The sequence below is a fragment of the Microtus pennsylvanicus genome, chromosome 16, assembly GCF_037038515.1.
Source record: "Microtus pennsylvanicus isolate mMicPen1 chromosome 16, mMicPen1.hap1, whole genome shotgun sequence".
Lineage (NCBI taxonomy): Eukaryota > Metazoa > Chordata > Mammalia > Rodentia > Cricetidae > Microtus > Microtus pennsylvanicus.
Window position 1 is genome coordinate 37,145,184 of NC_134594.1, and position 16,364 is coordinate 37,161,547.

At 41.5% G+C, this 16,364-nt stretch overlaps 1 protein-coding gene across 3 annotated transcripts in view; it reads right to left on the reverse strand.

The window, feature by feature from the left end:
* Ift80 (intraflagellar transport 80) overlaps positions 1-16,364 on the reverse strand; it is a 76,736-nt gene that overhangs the window by 56,070 nt on the left and 4,302 nt on the right. For 2 of the 3 annotated variants that reach the window (XM_075950832.1, XM_075950834.1), the window contains exons 2-5: positions 11,236-11,319; positions 8,010-8,229; positions 5,113-5,223; positions 2,213-2,281 (exon numbers count right to left, since the gene is read on the reverse strand). In XM_075950832.1, the coding sequence (XP_075806947.1) occupies positions 2,213-2,281; positions 5,113-5,223; positions 8,010-8,229; positions 11,236-11,274 (439 nt within the window). In that variant the 5' untranslated portion in view covers positions 11,275-11,319. Of the gene's footprint in view, positions 1-2,212; positions 2,282-5,112; positions 5,224-8,009; positions 8,230-11,235; positions 11,320-11,752; positions 11,860-16,364 lie in introns of all 3 variants that reach the window. The other variant, XM_075950833.1, reaches the window with a different exon arrangement.

Genomic DNA, 16,364 nt, shown 5'->3' on the forward strand with positions numbered 1-16,364 from the left:
TTACTGCCCTCCTTTCCCCACACAGAATACTGAGATATTCCTTTAAACAGTGTCAATTACCAAGTTTCATTCATTATCTATTCCCCTTTACCAGGATAGAAATCACAGGTGAACATCAGTTACAAGGTATGCTAATATTATCAAATTACTGGGACTTCTTGTTGTTGTTTTGAGACAGTATAGCCAGGCTAGACAGGAACTGGCTACTTAGAACAAGCCTCAGACTAGTGGGCATCCTCATGTCTCAGGCTCCGAGTACTGGGATTAAAAGCATGGTTCACTGACTCATTGCAATGAACGTTTGCTAGAAAAGCTGATAGGACAAAAGGGTGTTGTAAGGAGGGTCGCTTGTTCGTTCCCCGCTGCCCAGACTCGAAATAACCATACAGAAACTATATTATATTAATACACTGCTTAACCAATAGCTCTACTCTTTTACCCTATGACAGGCCAAGAGAGTTCCTTCATTAACCAATGGTATTCACAGCATACAGAAGGGAATCCCACATCAAAAGAATATACTACATGCCACACTGAGGCCCCCGGTGCCACTAAGATGAATGAGGAGGTGTTGGAGAGGAGGGAAAGAAGCAGAAGCAAAGCGGTTTTTGATTTTTTTGGGGGGGGGATTGTTCTCTTATTTTTATTTGCTTGCTTGCTTTGTTTTCTTTTGTGGGGGGCACACTGCAGGGGTGAGGGGAGGATGGGGGGACCTGAAGATAAGTGGAATTAGGGTGCATGGTGTGAAACTCCAAAAGAATCAAGAAAGAAGTTAAATTAAAAAAAAAAAAAGAGCATGGTCCACTATGCCTGGCTATTGGGACTTTTAAATGAAGAGAATATGTTTAATATCTTCTCATATGTGGTGTTCATTCTTTCTTTTCAGTACCATGGATTAAAACCAAGGCCTTCTGCATACTATGTAAGTGTTCTACCAATGAGCTATTTTTGAGACAAATCCTTGCTATATATTTCAAGATGGCCTCAAATTCACAATCTTCCCGCCTTTGTCTCTTAAGTGTTAGGATTACAGGCATGCAGCACTACACCCAGCTAAATTGTCTTAACTAGACACCCAGACCTTCCTTATGCATAAGATGCTCTAAATATTCCATAATCATTTAAGAAGAGTATTTAGAAAAAAAAAAAGAAGAGTATTTAGCCTACAATTGCCTTTATATAGATTTACTAACAGAAAGAAAAAGCGTGTTTGTCAATAATGTAGCTCTGCATATTCAGGAACTCACTATGTAGAGCTACCTTTGAGATCTACCTCCTTCTGCCTCCAGAATGCCCACCACGCCATGCCTGGCTTTTTAAATGTATTTTAATTTAAATAATATTGCCATGGTCCATCAGGCATCACAGAAAGTAAGAGAGTTCAGGGTCAATGAGATGACTTGGCAGGAAAAGATACCTGCCACCAAGCCTGTGACCTGAGTCCCATCCCTAGAATCTACACGGTGAATGAGAAAACTAACTCCCACAAACTGATCTGTAACCCCCACATGGGTGAAGACATGTAAACCCACAAATAAACGGATACATAAATGTAATAATAAAAAAGTATAGGGACTGGAGAGATGGCTCAACCATTATGAGTATTTGTTGCTCTTGCAGAGGACCCACATTCAAGTCCTAACACCCACAAGTAACTCCGGTTCCAGGGTATCTGACACCCTTGCCCTCCTCTTACCTCCAGAGGCACCAGGCATGCACGTGGTGCACACACAAACATGTAAGTAAAACATTCACATACATAAAATAAGTAAATCTTTTTTAAAAAATCGTTCCTAAGTTTCAAGTGAAGTAAGAGAATTCAGGTTTTGAATGTGACCAAAGTCAGTTTCAGCCACTATAGTAGATTCTTTTTTAAAGAAAAAGTATTTTCTTAGGTTTACTTACTTTAGCATTTTGTATGTATGAATATTTTGCCTACATGTATATATGTAGACCATGTGCATGTCTAGTGCACTTGGAAGTCAGAAGAGCATATCAGATTCCCTGGAACTGAAGTTACAGACAGTTGTGAGCTGCCATGTAGGTGCTGGGAATTGAGCCCAGATCTTCTGCAAGAGCAGTAAATGCTCTTAACTTCTGAGCCATCTCTCTAGCCCTATACTAGACTATATATATACTTATATATATATAAAATGTTGAGACACGTGTGTTGTACAGTCTTGGAAATTCAATGACCAGTTGTAAAGCATACCTTGCTGAGCTAATGTTGACCTAAGCATCCCCGTCTTTGACCAGATTTTCACTTGTCCATCTTCTCCAACTGTGAAGGGGGGGGGAAACATTATTTGTAGAAAATATCTCAGGTTTACATTTGCACATATAAGTAGACATCTAAATGTTTAAAATTCAGATACAATTCATTCAAAGTGTAAAAGGGTATGTTTTAGCAGTAGATTTTTTAAAAATTACATGAAAAAACATTCACCAACATAACCTAACTTCCATAGCCAAATTTTATTTTTCCTTAAAACTTAGGAATATATTACTCAAACATTACTTCCATTCTCACTATAATCTCCACTTAGAATATTCCAAAGAGAGTATTCTCAGTGTACGGTCTACCACAGCTGACCATCAGGGAGAGTATTCTCAGTGTCCCGTCTACCACAGCTGACCACCAGGGAGAGTATTCTCAGTGTCCCGTCTACCACAGCTGACCACCAGGGAGAGTATTCTCAGTGTCCCGTCTACCACAGCTGACCACCAGGGAGAGTATTCTCAGTGTCCTGTCTACCACAGCTGACCACCAGGGAGAGTATTCTCAGAGTCCTGTCTACCACAGCTGACCACCAGGGAGAGTATTCTCAGTGTCCTGTCTACTGCAGCTGACCACCAGGGAGAATATTCTCAGTGTCCTGTCTACCACAGCTGACCACCAGGGAACAGGAGAAGGAATGAGTGAAACAAGAAGAAATGAAATCCACAGTGACCATCTTAGCTGAAAGAGGGAGAAAAGCCTGGTGCTATAGAGAGTCATTTAAGAAAGGGAGTTGTGTTTGGCAGGTTTTGGTTTGGTTGTTTTCTGAGGTTTTCAAGGCAGCATCTCATTACGTAGCTCTGGCTGTCCCTAAAACTCATTATGCAGTCCAGGCTGACCTTGACCTCACAGAGATACATCTGCCTCTGCTCCCAAGTACAGGGATTAAAGGTGTGCACCACTATACCCAAAGGATTTTTATTTTTATTTAGTTATTACATTTTATTTTTGTGTTACTAGAGCTCAAACCTAGAACCTTGCACATAGTAGGCTCTACTACAGAACTCCATTCCAGCCTAGGACATATTCCCTGCCTAATTTCTAAAATAATTCACATGTAAATACATTTATATGCTAAAAAAGAAGCCATAGGAAAAGAAGTTAAAGGGACAGGTGAGACAGAGAACGTGTCACTAAAAAAACAGACCCTCCTAGAGAAGGCCTACGGGATAGATTACTGCCATGTGCGCAATCTTTGCTATTCCTTTCTTCACGGGGTGCAGCCTACCCTCGCTCCCTCAGTGTGGTCTATACTTAGGGAGTTGCTTCTAGCGAGCACAGTGCAGTGGAAACGGCAGAGTATAATTTCGGAGGGTGAGTCAGAAAAGATAGAGCGGCTTCTAACCTGCTCATTTTTGGATCCCTGGGAAGCCAGACACCATGTCATAAAAATACTCCTCTACCCCTATGGAATTGCCTATGTGGCAAGGAATTAAGGTCTCTTGCCAAAGCCAGAGAAGAACTAAGGCCTGCTGCCAACACCCGTGTGTGTAAGCCATGCTGGAAGTAGACCTCACAGCGCCGTCAAGGCTTCTTCTACTGCAGCCACAAGTCACAACTTGAAGGAACCTCACGACACACTAAGCCAGAAATACCCACCCACAAAAGCTGCTCCCAGACCTACGGAAATGGCCACATACTCAACGCTTGCTGTTTAAGTGTTGAGTAACTAGTGCAGCAGTCGGTGACTAAAGCAGTAAGTCCTACCTAGAGCAGAGCTGGGATGGGAGAGAGAAGCGAGATGAAGGTAAGTTATAGGAGAATATTTTCAATTTCGGAATTTTCTAAAATTGTAACTGTTACTTACTCTAGGGACTTGATCTTTTTGTTTTGTTTTGTTTGTTCTTAGTTTTTCGAGACAAGGTCTCACTATGTAGCCCTGGCTGCTCATTTTGTAGACCAAGCTGGCTTCAAACTCAGATCCAGCTGCCTCTGCCTCTCAGGTACTGGGATTAAAGGCATGCACCACCACACCTCGTGGACTTGATCATCCTAAAAGCCTTCTTTGATAGAACATATTCCAAAAGTCACAAATAAAAGTAACAATATGATACTCAAGAAATGGACATAATGGCACCATAGCTCCAACAGTCACAAGGCTGAGGCAGGAGGAGACCAGACTGACCTACAAAATGAATACCAGGCCAGCCTGTACTACGTATCAAGACTCTGTCTCAAGATAGAAAATGAAGAAAAAATAAAATATTCTGAATGATGCCATTGACACAGCAGTCTAGATTAGTGCTGTGACAATTGTGGCTACTAGAAGGTGAAACAGGCTGCTGCTAAATGCACGTGGTGGTTAGTTTTAAATGTCAACTTGCACATCTAGAGCCACCTGGGAAGAGAATCTCACTGAGAAATTATCTGGATCAAGTTGACCAGGGGTCATGCCTGTGGGGGGCAATCTTGACTGTTCATCGATGTGGGGAGACCCAGCCCACTGTGGGCAGCATCACTTCATGGCTGAGCCCAGAACTACCAACAGCAAAAAAAGCTCAAGTGTTTGTTCTCTCTCTGCTCTGGATTGAGGATATAATTTGAGTTCTTACCTTGACTTCCCCACTAAAACACACTAAAACCTGGACTCATAAGCTCAATCAAACCCTTAGACCCTCAGCTTCCAGATGTCATTTTCAGTTACAATATTTTATCACAGCATAGAAATGAAACTAGAACAATGAAAATATTTTCTTGGAAACCTTTTCTCTACAAACCCATTTCAAATGTTACCCTGGAGCTGGAGGCTATTGCTGGGCAGTAGATGCTCACCTAGCATATGAGGGCCTGGTCTTAACCCTGGCACACGGGAGAGACGGCTGCAGAGAACTCACCTGTCACCAGTGCCGTTCCCTCGTAATTCCACCTTCCCGCAAGCACGGCCCCGCAGTGAGCTTCCACACTCTTCTCCACTCTTCCTAACTTGGAAATCAGATGAAACTTACCTAAAGGAAATTACACGTGAGAACCTACTCATTAATTTATACGAAAACATCTGTTGAGTTCTGTAGCATGAATAATAAAACCCAAGGCAGATATTGGGGTTCAACACCTGAGGATCAGAAAAGCAAAGCAGCCAAGCACTATAGAGACCTTTTATCTCTACCAAACCTTCAGACCAAAAGGGTGAGGTCCTGTCTCCACAAATCCTCAGACTCCATACTCCACTGAGTTCCTGTCTCTTCCCCCAGCCTTATCACTCCTGTCTCCACCTCCCTAGTATTGGGATGAAAAGTGTGTGACTCCCAAGAACTGGGATTAAAGATGTGAACTAGCACCACCTGGATCTGTTTCTGTATCAGTCTCGTGTAGCCCAGTGTAGCCTAGAGCTCACAAAGATCCCTCTGCCTCTGTCTCCCAAGTCCTGGAATTAAAGGTGTGTGCCACCACTCCCTGGCCTGTATGGATGATTAGTGTGGCTGCTTTGCCCTCTGATCTTCAGGCAAGCTTATTTATTAAGACACAAATAATTTACCACTATGATTAATTAGCATTAGTTAACTAATAATTAGTTATTGGGCACTAAAGGCATAAGAGAAAATAATGTCATAATTCTTAATCTCAAGGAACACAAATCTAATAAAAAAAGATGCAAAAAATGTGGCATGAGAGATATTCACATATAGTATATTTCATTTAGTAAGCAAAAGAAATGGGTGATTTGGATTTGAAAATATACTTAAGCCCTAAATAACAAAAGTAATCTCTTACTAAATAAAAGATAAATTAATTCTAACTTTTCTGGACTAATCCAAATTAATTACAAATGAGAAAATGATTTAATTAAATATATTTGAAAGATGTAAAACACATTTTGAGAGATCACAGAAGCCCTACAAATGTCCATAGGTTGGGACACAGCTGTAATGTCAGCACTTAAGAGGCAGAGGCAGAAGGATAGTGAATTCCAGAACAGCCTGGGTTACACAGTGAGTCTGGGTTATTAACTTTGAAAATTACCTATTATAGAATTAAACAAATAAGTGTATATACTGATTTACTGATAATGATAACTGTAGTTCCTCAATGTTTCCAAGTATCAGAAGAAGGAAAACTAAAATAAACCCTGTGGTACTGAATTAGAATTGGTGTTACCAAAATATGCTCAAGGTTTAGATAGAAAGAGATAGAGAACTAGCTACTGGCATGCATCTAAAAATAATTTTTTACATTGATTTATGTTTTGGGGAAGGGGCATGCACCAAAGAATGCATGTGGAGGTCAGAGGACAGCGTACAGAAGTCAGTTTCTCCTTCCCACAATGTGGGTTCTAGGGATTGAATTCAGGCCACCAGGCTTGGCAGCAAGTGCCTTTACCCACTGAATGGTCCTAATTTTTGAAGTATACATTTGTAATCCCATGTCTTAGTTCTGTTTGATGAAGAGTCTGAAGAGGAGACATACCCATTAGAACAAACATTGCTAGCAGTGGCCCTATCTTGGATTTTAAATATCATTAACCATCTAAAAACAGGCCTGTTTGGAAAGAGTAATTTAGAAAATGGAATTAAGAACTAGAAGATTAGTTTGGGACATCTTGTGCCAGTAAGGAAATGCTCAAGAAATGATGAATACATGTACAAAACAAAAACAAAAACCAATGTGGCTGGCTTCACTGATGGGGCTCTCAGAGGCCAAATATGGGACAATTTCAAAATCAAGATTAAAAAATTATAGTAACAGAATATTTATGAAATAAAATAAACTTCTATGAGGCTAATCTAACATTTAACCAAGTAAGACAAGTGGCCATGGGACAGAAAGTTTTTCTTTGAAGCAGAATACCAACTATTTAACAAGGGACAGGATTATAGAAATAGAAAAGCATGGTTCGGCAGCTTCTCTAAATGATAAATGATCTAGCCAAGAATCATCAGTAGATTTTTAGAAATGGGAAGAAGTCTAAGAAACAGACTATGTCTATGTAGTCTCAAAATATGTTTTTATAAACAAGCTATTAAAAGGGAGAACATAGAGGCTGGAAGATGGCTCAGCGGCTAAGAGCACTTGTTGCTCTTGCAGAAGACCAGCATCCACATGGTGGCTCACAACCATCTTTAACTCCAGTTACAGACATCTGACACCCTTGTCTAACCTCTGCAAGCATCAAGCACACGTGTGGTGCACATACATATATGTAGGCAAAATACTCATATGCATAAAGCAGAACAAATCAAAAACTGGGGGAGAAATAGTAACATCACAGATTAACTTAGAAAGCACTTGCTCTTGGGTACAGCATTAACACCACAATAACGTGTCAAATCAACACCATGAGTCTCCCAGTATTTCCACTAAAAACTTGTAAGCTGAATCAAATCATAAAGAAACAGTGAAAAGGTCAAGTTAAGGAGTTTTCTATAAAATAACTGGTCTGAATCCTTCAAAATCACCACGGTCATACAGGGAAATAAAATGTGCAGATGACAGTTTATCTACATCAAACAGCAGTCTTGTAAAACAACCCCAGGCACAAATCATAGTACTAGACTGTATCTTCAATACACAGATGCGCATAGGACATTCATTGAAAGTTTGCCACCTGTAGGGCTGGCTGGAGGGATGACTCAATGGTTAAGAGCACTGGCTGCTCTTCCAGTGGACCTGGATTCCATTCCCAGCACCCACACTGCAGCTCACAACTGTCTCTAACTCCAGGATCCAACACCCTCACACAGACAGACATGCAGGCAAGATACCAAGGCACATCAAACAAACAAACAAGACTTACCATCAGAACTCGTGAGGACAAAACTTTCTGCCTGAGTCTGTTTCTTCATGCCTAAGCTTTTGGGAAACCAGTGAAGATCTATTGGGTAGATGTCATCAGGCAGCTTTACGATTAGGCTGGTCTCACTGGTCAGCAGGTTCCACTTCACTATCTGGTGATCATCACTGCATGAGTACAGCTCCTCAGCGGTCGTCCAACCCACACAGCTAACTAACTCTTGATGTGGTGTTTGGTTAAGAAGACATAAAAAGGAAAATAGCCGAATGGTTTCTAGCTTCTAAAAGTCTATTTTCATTGTGTGCTTTTTTTTCCCCCCTAGACAGGGTTTCTCTGTGTAACAGCCCTGGCTGGCCTGGAACTCACAGAGATCCACCTGCCTCTGCCTCCCGAGTGCTGGGATTAAAAGCGTGTGCCACCACTACTCAGCTCATTGTGTGACTTTTAATAATTCTTTTTCCATATAAAGGGAAAAGTCTCCCAAACAAGTTGTAAGGATAGAAATCAAAGAAAGTCAGTCAGAGAGGGAAGAAAATTTGTCATAGAAGATATTCCTTAAGTATGGCCAAAAGATACATACAAACACTCAAAATCAGTAAGTAAAAAAATCAAAAGGTAGGAAATTATGTTGAGAGACAGGAAAAAAGGAAGACTAATGATACATATAGTTATATATATATTATTACTTAAGTTATTAAAATGCATATATAGTTATAATTTTAAGATTGTTTTAATTTATCTAAGATGTATGATTTATTTAATGTGAATGAGTGTTTTGCTTGCATGTATGTCTGTGCACCACATACATGCCTGATACCTGTGGAAGTCAGAAGAGGGCTTCAGGTCTACAGGAACTGGAGTGTACTAGCTAATTCTGTGTCCATTTGACATACCTAGAGTCATCTGGAAGGAAGTAACTTCAAAATTCTGAGAAAATAACCCACCAGATTGGGCTGTGATGTGTTTTTCTAGACGGATGATAGATAGGGCCCTGCCCACTGTGGGCAGTGCTACCTCTGGGCTGGGGGTCCTGGGTGCCATACGAAGGGTGCCGTGCCAGCCATGAGAGACAAGCAGCAAGCAGCATCCCTCTACAGCCTCCGCATTAGCGCCTGCCTCCAGGCTCCTCCAGTTTGAGTTAGTGGAACAGGAAGATGAAACAAACTCTTGCCTCCCCAGGTTGTTTTGGTCGTTGATGTTTTAGCACAGCAATAAAAACCTAACTAAGATATGGAGTTATGGATGATTGCGAGCCACCGAGTGCTGGGAATTGAACTGGGGTCCTCTGCAAGAACAATAACTACCCTTAGCCTCTGAGCTGTCTCACCAGCCCTCTCCCTCTTTCTCAGACAAGGTCTCCCTGTGTAGCCATGGCTGGTCTAAAACTCACTATGTAGATCAGGCTGGACCCATTTGCCTCTGCCTCCCAAGTGCTGAGATTAAAGGCATGAGTCACAGTGCCTGGTAACACATACTACCTTAATAAGTTAAAAACATTAATTTTTAAGAAGACTAAACTCCAACAGTGAACTGTCTTGTGCAGTTACATATTGCGATGGTAATCTCTAGAGATGCTAACGCCCCATGGCTGGAACACCATCTTACTGTTTCTCCTGCTTTCGTTTTAGTTACCTATTTTTATGTTTTCACTTATGGGCAGTGTGTATGATGGCTACACCCCCAGCCTTAGTTACTTATGGTTAATTGACAATACAGTGTTTTAAATTTTTACATTATATTTACTATTTATTATGGGTGTGTGTGTGTGTGTGTGTGTGCGCGCGCACCGCCACCATGCTTATATAAAGGTCAGAGGACATCTGGCAGGAGTTTGCAGGAATTAGTTTTCTCCTTTCACCATGTAACCCCAAGAATGGAGCTCAGATTGGACTTGGTGCCTGGTACCTTTACCCCGTGAACCATCTCACCACTCCAACAATTCACAATTCTGACACTGAAGTCAAGAATAATTCAGTTACAATTTACTGCACCTACAAGACGCATAGGGATAGATGAAATACGATTCCCAAATTCTTTATTTAATTTGGCTTTTAAGTCTCTGATTCATCCTAAGTGAATGAAAATGTAAGTGAAAATCCCACATGCGCTTTCAGGACAGACTGGTTCCCCTGGTGGAATTGTGTGCCCGGACACAGCATTTCTCCCTGTCATGTCCAAACACTTATTCCCTCACAAAGCTGCAATCGACTCCACGGGGGAACAGCTTGAGATCTGACTGAAATGACTAAGAGGGAGAAGAACCAGCCAGTTGGCCAGTCAAGCCTTCTTTTTTTTTAAAAAAAAAATATTTATTTTATTTATTATGTATACAATATACTGTCTGTGTGTATGCCTGCAGGCCAGAAGAGGGCACCAGACCGCATTACAGATGGTTGTGAGCCACCATGTGGTTGCTGGGAATTGAACTCAGGACCTTTGGAAGAGCAGGCAATGCTCTTAACCTCTGAGCCATCTCTCCAGCCTTCTTAACATCCATCTTAACAGAAGGATCTCTGACAAAACAAAGGAGTCGTAGATCTAAGGAAGATTAACGACTGCCACCTTCCTGTGTGAAGTAGTAAAGGACTGATTGCTCAGACTTCCCTAGTTGTTTCAGACTCTCCCTACTTTCTCAGAGTACAAAGAAATAAAGCAAAACTAAATGAGCACATGCGTGTCAGATCAGCTTAGCACATTAGTCAGACTTTGTGTTGTTTGTTCTTTGTTTCTCCAGACAGGGTTTCTCTGTGTGGCCCAGGCTGGCCTGGAACTCAGAAATCCACCTGCCTCTGCCTCCCAAGTGCTGGGCTTAAAGACGTGCACCACCACTGTCTGGCCAATTATTCAGATTTTGTTAAAGATTCTTTTTAGTATATTAGATTATACAAAGCATACTTTTTAAATACTTAAGAAGTAGAATAATAAAAATGTCAGTAAATATTTCAAAGTAAGACTTTGGGCTCATAGTATACTTTGGAGAAATACCTGTAATTGGGGTCTTAAATATTTTGAAAGCAATTTGTCTATAAAATACCATTCAAGAATGCTAATCCATTGTGCTTTGCACGCGTGGGTTCGAATCCCATCCTCGTCGCCAAAAAAAAAAAAGAAAAAAAATACCATTGAAGAAATGAAAAATAACAAGTAGACAAAAAAAAAAAAGCAGAAGAAAACCTTTGGCAGTATCATAGCCAGCTGACTGCAGTGAGGGTTCCAGTGTTAAAAGGATATGCTTTGGTTCTTTTAAGAGAGATATCTTTAGCCTCATGTCTCCAGTTCCAGAGAGATCTTAAATACCACTTGATTGTAGCCACTATAAAGATAAAAAGAAGACACACAGCAATATTAACAATGGTGCACATACACGTGCACACAAATACACACACCAACATCCACTGCATCCTACGGACACAACTGCATCTTCAATTCCTCTAATACCTGGGAAGAGGAGGAAAGTCAGTGGGTACGACAATGAAGCCAAGAATTGGTAGTGCCCTTGGACTGAGCACCCAATGTTCTCTATAACATGCCTACTACCAGAGCACCACTATATCTGGGGCTGGAGAGATGGCTCAGCAGTTCAGGGTATGTACTGCAGGGGACCCAAGTTCAGTTCCCAGCACCTTGGGTTGGTGGCTCACAAACACCTGTTACTCCAGGCTACAGGAGATCCTATCACCTCTGAGCGCATTTGTACTAGTATGCACACCCCCCTGCACAGACACACAAATATACATAATACAAACCCTTTAAAAAGAAACCTCAGTGGATAAGGAACTCCCAGGATCAGTTAGGACTCAGTGGGGAAAGGAGCTGCTGCCAAGTCTGACAACCTGAGTTCAGTCCGCAGGACCTATGGTGGAAGGAGAGAGTCAACTCCCACAAGTTCTCCTCCAACTCCACATGTACGCCATGGCATACATGCACACATACAGTAAATAAATGAATTCCTAAAATAAATTCCAAAGGCTGGCCTACCAACAAACCAAAAGATCTGGCAAACTAGGAAGCCCTCAATCAGTTTTGATGCCATCTAATGAATACATCAGTTAAATTCTAAGATTAAATTACATTTTTAAGTGCCTTAAATCTATAATTTACATGGAAACAGTACAATATTATCAACCATGTGGCTCAGTCTGCAGCTTACAATCTATTGTGAAGAAAAAAGAAAACTGCCCAATAGCTACAAATAACACAAAAAAACACCTGCACTGCTTAAGGGGCTGCTACTACTTAGAAGAATGAAGCAGAAAGGCTGCTTAAACCCATGAACGAGGCCAACATGGACAGTATAATGAAAACCCACCTCAAAAAAATTTTTTTAAGTTGAGCAAATTTTAGCATGTAGCTGGGCACTGTGGTACACAATCACTAGGGAGGCGGAGGCAGATGGATCTCTGTGAGTTCAACGTTAGCCTAATCTACACAGCCAGAGTTACATAATAGAGAGAACCTGCCAAAAAAAAAAAGGCATGTAATTATCAAATAAAATTAAAAAAAACATAATAAACACTCTCCAAATAAATGCATCATCAAAAGATTCACATGAAGAGAAACCTAAGTTGTCTGAGTCCAATTTACATTTATATTCCTTTTGAGCAGCATATCTAGACAATGTAGAAAAAAATCAAGTGAGATTGTAATTGAAAGGGCGAAAATCTCTTTACCAGGTCTAAAATTACAGGGAACTACATCAAAGAAGGTGCTGGCTAGAGATTTGAAAAAAAAAATCTCTGGGGCTCTTCAAGGCCATTTCTCACCTACCCCCCGCCCCCGAATTCAGGAAGTCTTCTGGGTGGGCAAGGGGTAAAGCGCTCTTCACGTCTCTCTTTGGGTGATTTCTCTTAAATTGTAAAAGTATACAACTGTGTGTGGCAGACAGGAACACACATGACTTACTTCACACTGCATAGGTACTAAGTACTCTAGCTTTCCCGAAACTCTTTCCATCCACCAGGACCTTCCAATTAGCATTAATCCCAAAGATGCCAGAAGAAAGACCACTGACCCAAATTATCATAGCCAAATCAATTAAAGCAAGCTTTTTTATTCATGTATATGGGTTGTTGCCCCCTAAAAGTAGGGGGGAGATAAGGGCTTTTATAGCTCAGGGTAGGGGAGTTCTTCATGGGGGTCTTGGTGGGAAAAGTAGGTGGAGTTACAGAACATAACAAGCAGTAAGCACAAGGTGGTCAGAGCAACTGCTGTTTTCTTTCAATTTAGTGGCCGCACCTGAATCTACTGATATTTTAACTATCATCTGTACCCCACATCCCCACAATCAGCGCCTTGTTGCTCAGACTGTGGCCTGGCAGGATTCCTGCTGGCACTGGCTTAAGCAGAGGCCACTAAGTCTTTATCATTCTATGTACCAATAAAGACTCGGAAGTCAGATGTTGGGGTGAAAAACCTGCTAGATCAGAGAAGCATTTTTGGCCAGAGACCCAGCAAGAGAAGCATTTCTCCAACCACCCCAAACCAAAAAGACCACAAATCTTTAAGTCCCTCCCTACTCCTTCCTGTGCATCTCTCTGTCCATATTCCCAGGTCTTGTCAACTAGTTGCTGGTTCTGCACCCTGATCCTAGGTTAATTTTATTGACACAATCTTGGAGTTTCACAGTGCAATCAAATATCCCACAGCAAACAACCTTTTGAAACAAAAGTTGGGCTGCAAGATAGTCATTACAACTTTTTGAAATATAGACATGGTTGTCATTTCCTGAACAGGCAGTACAGAACCATTTGTAGTTAAGGTTACAGGTGGGGCATAGCCCAATCCTTGAGTAACAAATTTAATCATAAACAGCAATGAGTCTAGTTTTGTTTTTACTATAAGATGGCTTTTAAACCTAAGATGAGGCAGGCTGGTTCATCGTTATGAGAAGGAGAAGGGGGATAATACTTTATAAAGACCTGGTTCTTCATATTTATTAAAATTAAAAGAGGTACAAAAGAATTACAGAATTGACAAACCATGGATAAGATATTTACATATTATACTACTACAACCAGAAATCCAAAAGATATTTGGAATGGCAAAATGTAATTATATCCATAATAGTTAGGATACTTCCTCACCAGAAGAAACCAAAATCAACCTTTACACAGTAAAAGCAGTATGTTTTTGTTAATGGTTCACCAGTCATTCAGAAATATGGTGTCAAAGAGTCAGAGGAGAACAACCTAAGACAGGGAAGAGTCTCCCTGGCTCAGAACGATTTTTCCATATATATTCCATTTAGCTGGAGGACATGTACACTTGGATACAGTACTAAATACGAAAAGAAAGGAAATGAATAGTAGTGAATAGCCTATTTGAAGAAGTGCAAAACAGTCTGGATGCTACACTGAGGTATTTTTTATCTGATCACGTGTCTGGTAAATTTCAATAGTCAACTTGGCTGGAATAAGGAATACCTAGGGCATTAACGATTCACACCAAAAGGTGTCTGTGAGGATGTTTCCATGGGTTTAGCTGAGGAAGGAAATCCTACCCTGAACACAGGCTTGAGGCACCTTGTTCTGGCTTGGATCCCAAACTGGTTAAAAAACAAAAATGCTGGAGAGAGGCAGCTGAGTCTGCACTCCCCTTTCTGTTTCATGGCCATGGCGCAACAAAGCTGTTCTGCCATCATGTCTTCCAGACCAGGACGGAATGCGCTTTCAATACGTGAAGGATCTGACCAACTGGTGGTGTCTGGATAGTGGGGTAGGGAAGGATCTGACTAACCAATGGTGTCTAAGTAGTGGTGTAGGAAGGCAGTAGAGAATTTCTAGAACACAACATTAAGCTCTACATAGGAAACACAGAACAACAATAGCAGTGCCTTTGTTTTTGAAGCTTAAAATCATTTACAAATTATTGGTTCAATGTGAGTCAACATTTATAAGGCTTGAGAAAAGGGAAAAAAATGTGTTTAACAAAACTTGACCGTACCAGGTAGCGGTGGTGGCACATGCTTACAATCCCAGCATTTAGAATGTTAAAGCAGCAGGGAATAGCTTTAAACTGATCTACATTACACAGCAAGACCTCATCTCAAAAAAAAAAGAGAGAGAGAGAGAGAGAGAGAGAGAGAGAGAGAGAATCCCAACCATTCACCAGCAGGGTGAACTCCCAATCCAGTCACTTCGCAGCAAATCATAGTCGAAAGTCACCATCATCCCTGCCTCTACTGCTGCAGGCCAGGCAGAACTACCATTTTGCCCCTGATCTTTCCCCTTCAGAGCCTTCTAAACACACCAGCTACTATACTTTGTAGGCCAACTCAAAACACAAAAGCAGAAGTGACAGGACTAGCAGCCAATCAGGAAAGGATCAGCATCTGGAAAGTCAAAAGCTTCCATTTTCTCCTTGATGAACAGAGTGAGTACAGGGGGTGTGACCGAAGGAATGGTATGATCTGACCTACACCTTTTTTAAAACTTATTTGCTTCATACTCTAACCTGAGTTCTATAAAGTGAATATGGATGGTATATAAAAAACAATGGGGGAGCAGGGCATGGTGGCACAGGTCTTTAATCCCAGCACTCAGGAGGCAGAGGCAGGCAGATCTCTGTGAGTTCGAGGCCAGCCTGGTCTGCAGAGCAAGTGCCAGGACAGGCTCCAAAGCTACAGAGAAACCTTGTCTCAGAAAAAAAAAAGAAAGAAAAAAAACTTAAGAAAGAAAAAGTGGGGGCAGCAGCGATGAATAGGACTGGGGAAAGAGAATAGATAGGATTTCCATAATCCAGAAGGAAAAGCAAGTATTTAGACTAGAAAGTTCCCAATAGTGTCCAGGCCAAAGAGAAGTGATGACTATTTCCCCCATTTTTGGTACCAGGCAAGTGGGTGTGTGTGTGTGTCTGTGTGTCGTGAGTAATAAGATTATGACCCAATAACACCCCCTCTTTCCAAGGCTCAGGGAACATCAAAAAAGGAAGGCAGAAAGGTTGTAAGAGCCAGAGGTCAGAGAGAACTGGGGCAAAACAGTATCTTCCGGACTAGCAGCGCCACTGCACTCGTGAACTCAGAGCATCTGTGGTGGCCTGCAGAAGACCTTCACAACATCAAGTAGTCAACATCCCAACATGGGGGCCCATGAGCCCTCACCCCGAGCCATTTGCAAGTGACTGCAGCAGGAGGACAGTCAGTTCCCTGAGGGCTGTGGTCCCTGGTAGACTGACCACGCTCTCTAGTAGATGGCCCCACACCCATGCAGCATTAGAGTCAATGCGTTATCAAAGGAGGGGAGGGCATGTATTTGGGAGGGTGAAGGTGGGGATGGATCCAGTTGAAGTTGGAGAAAGATAGCAGGGGATACAGATGATCAACAAAAAAGTAAGAAAGGAAGGGAGGGAGGAAAAAGAATT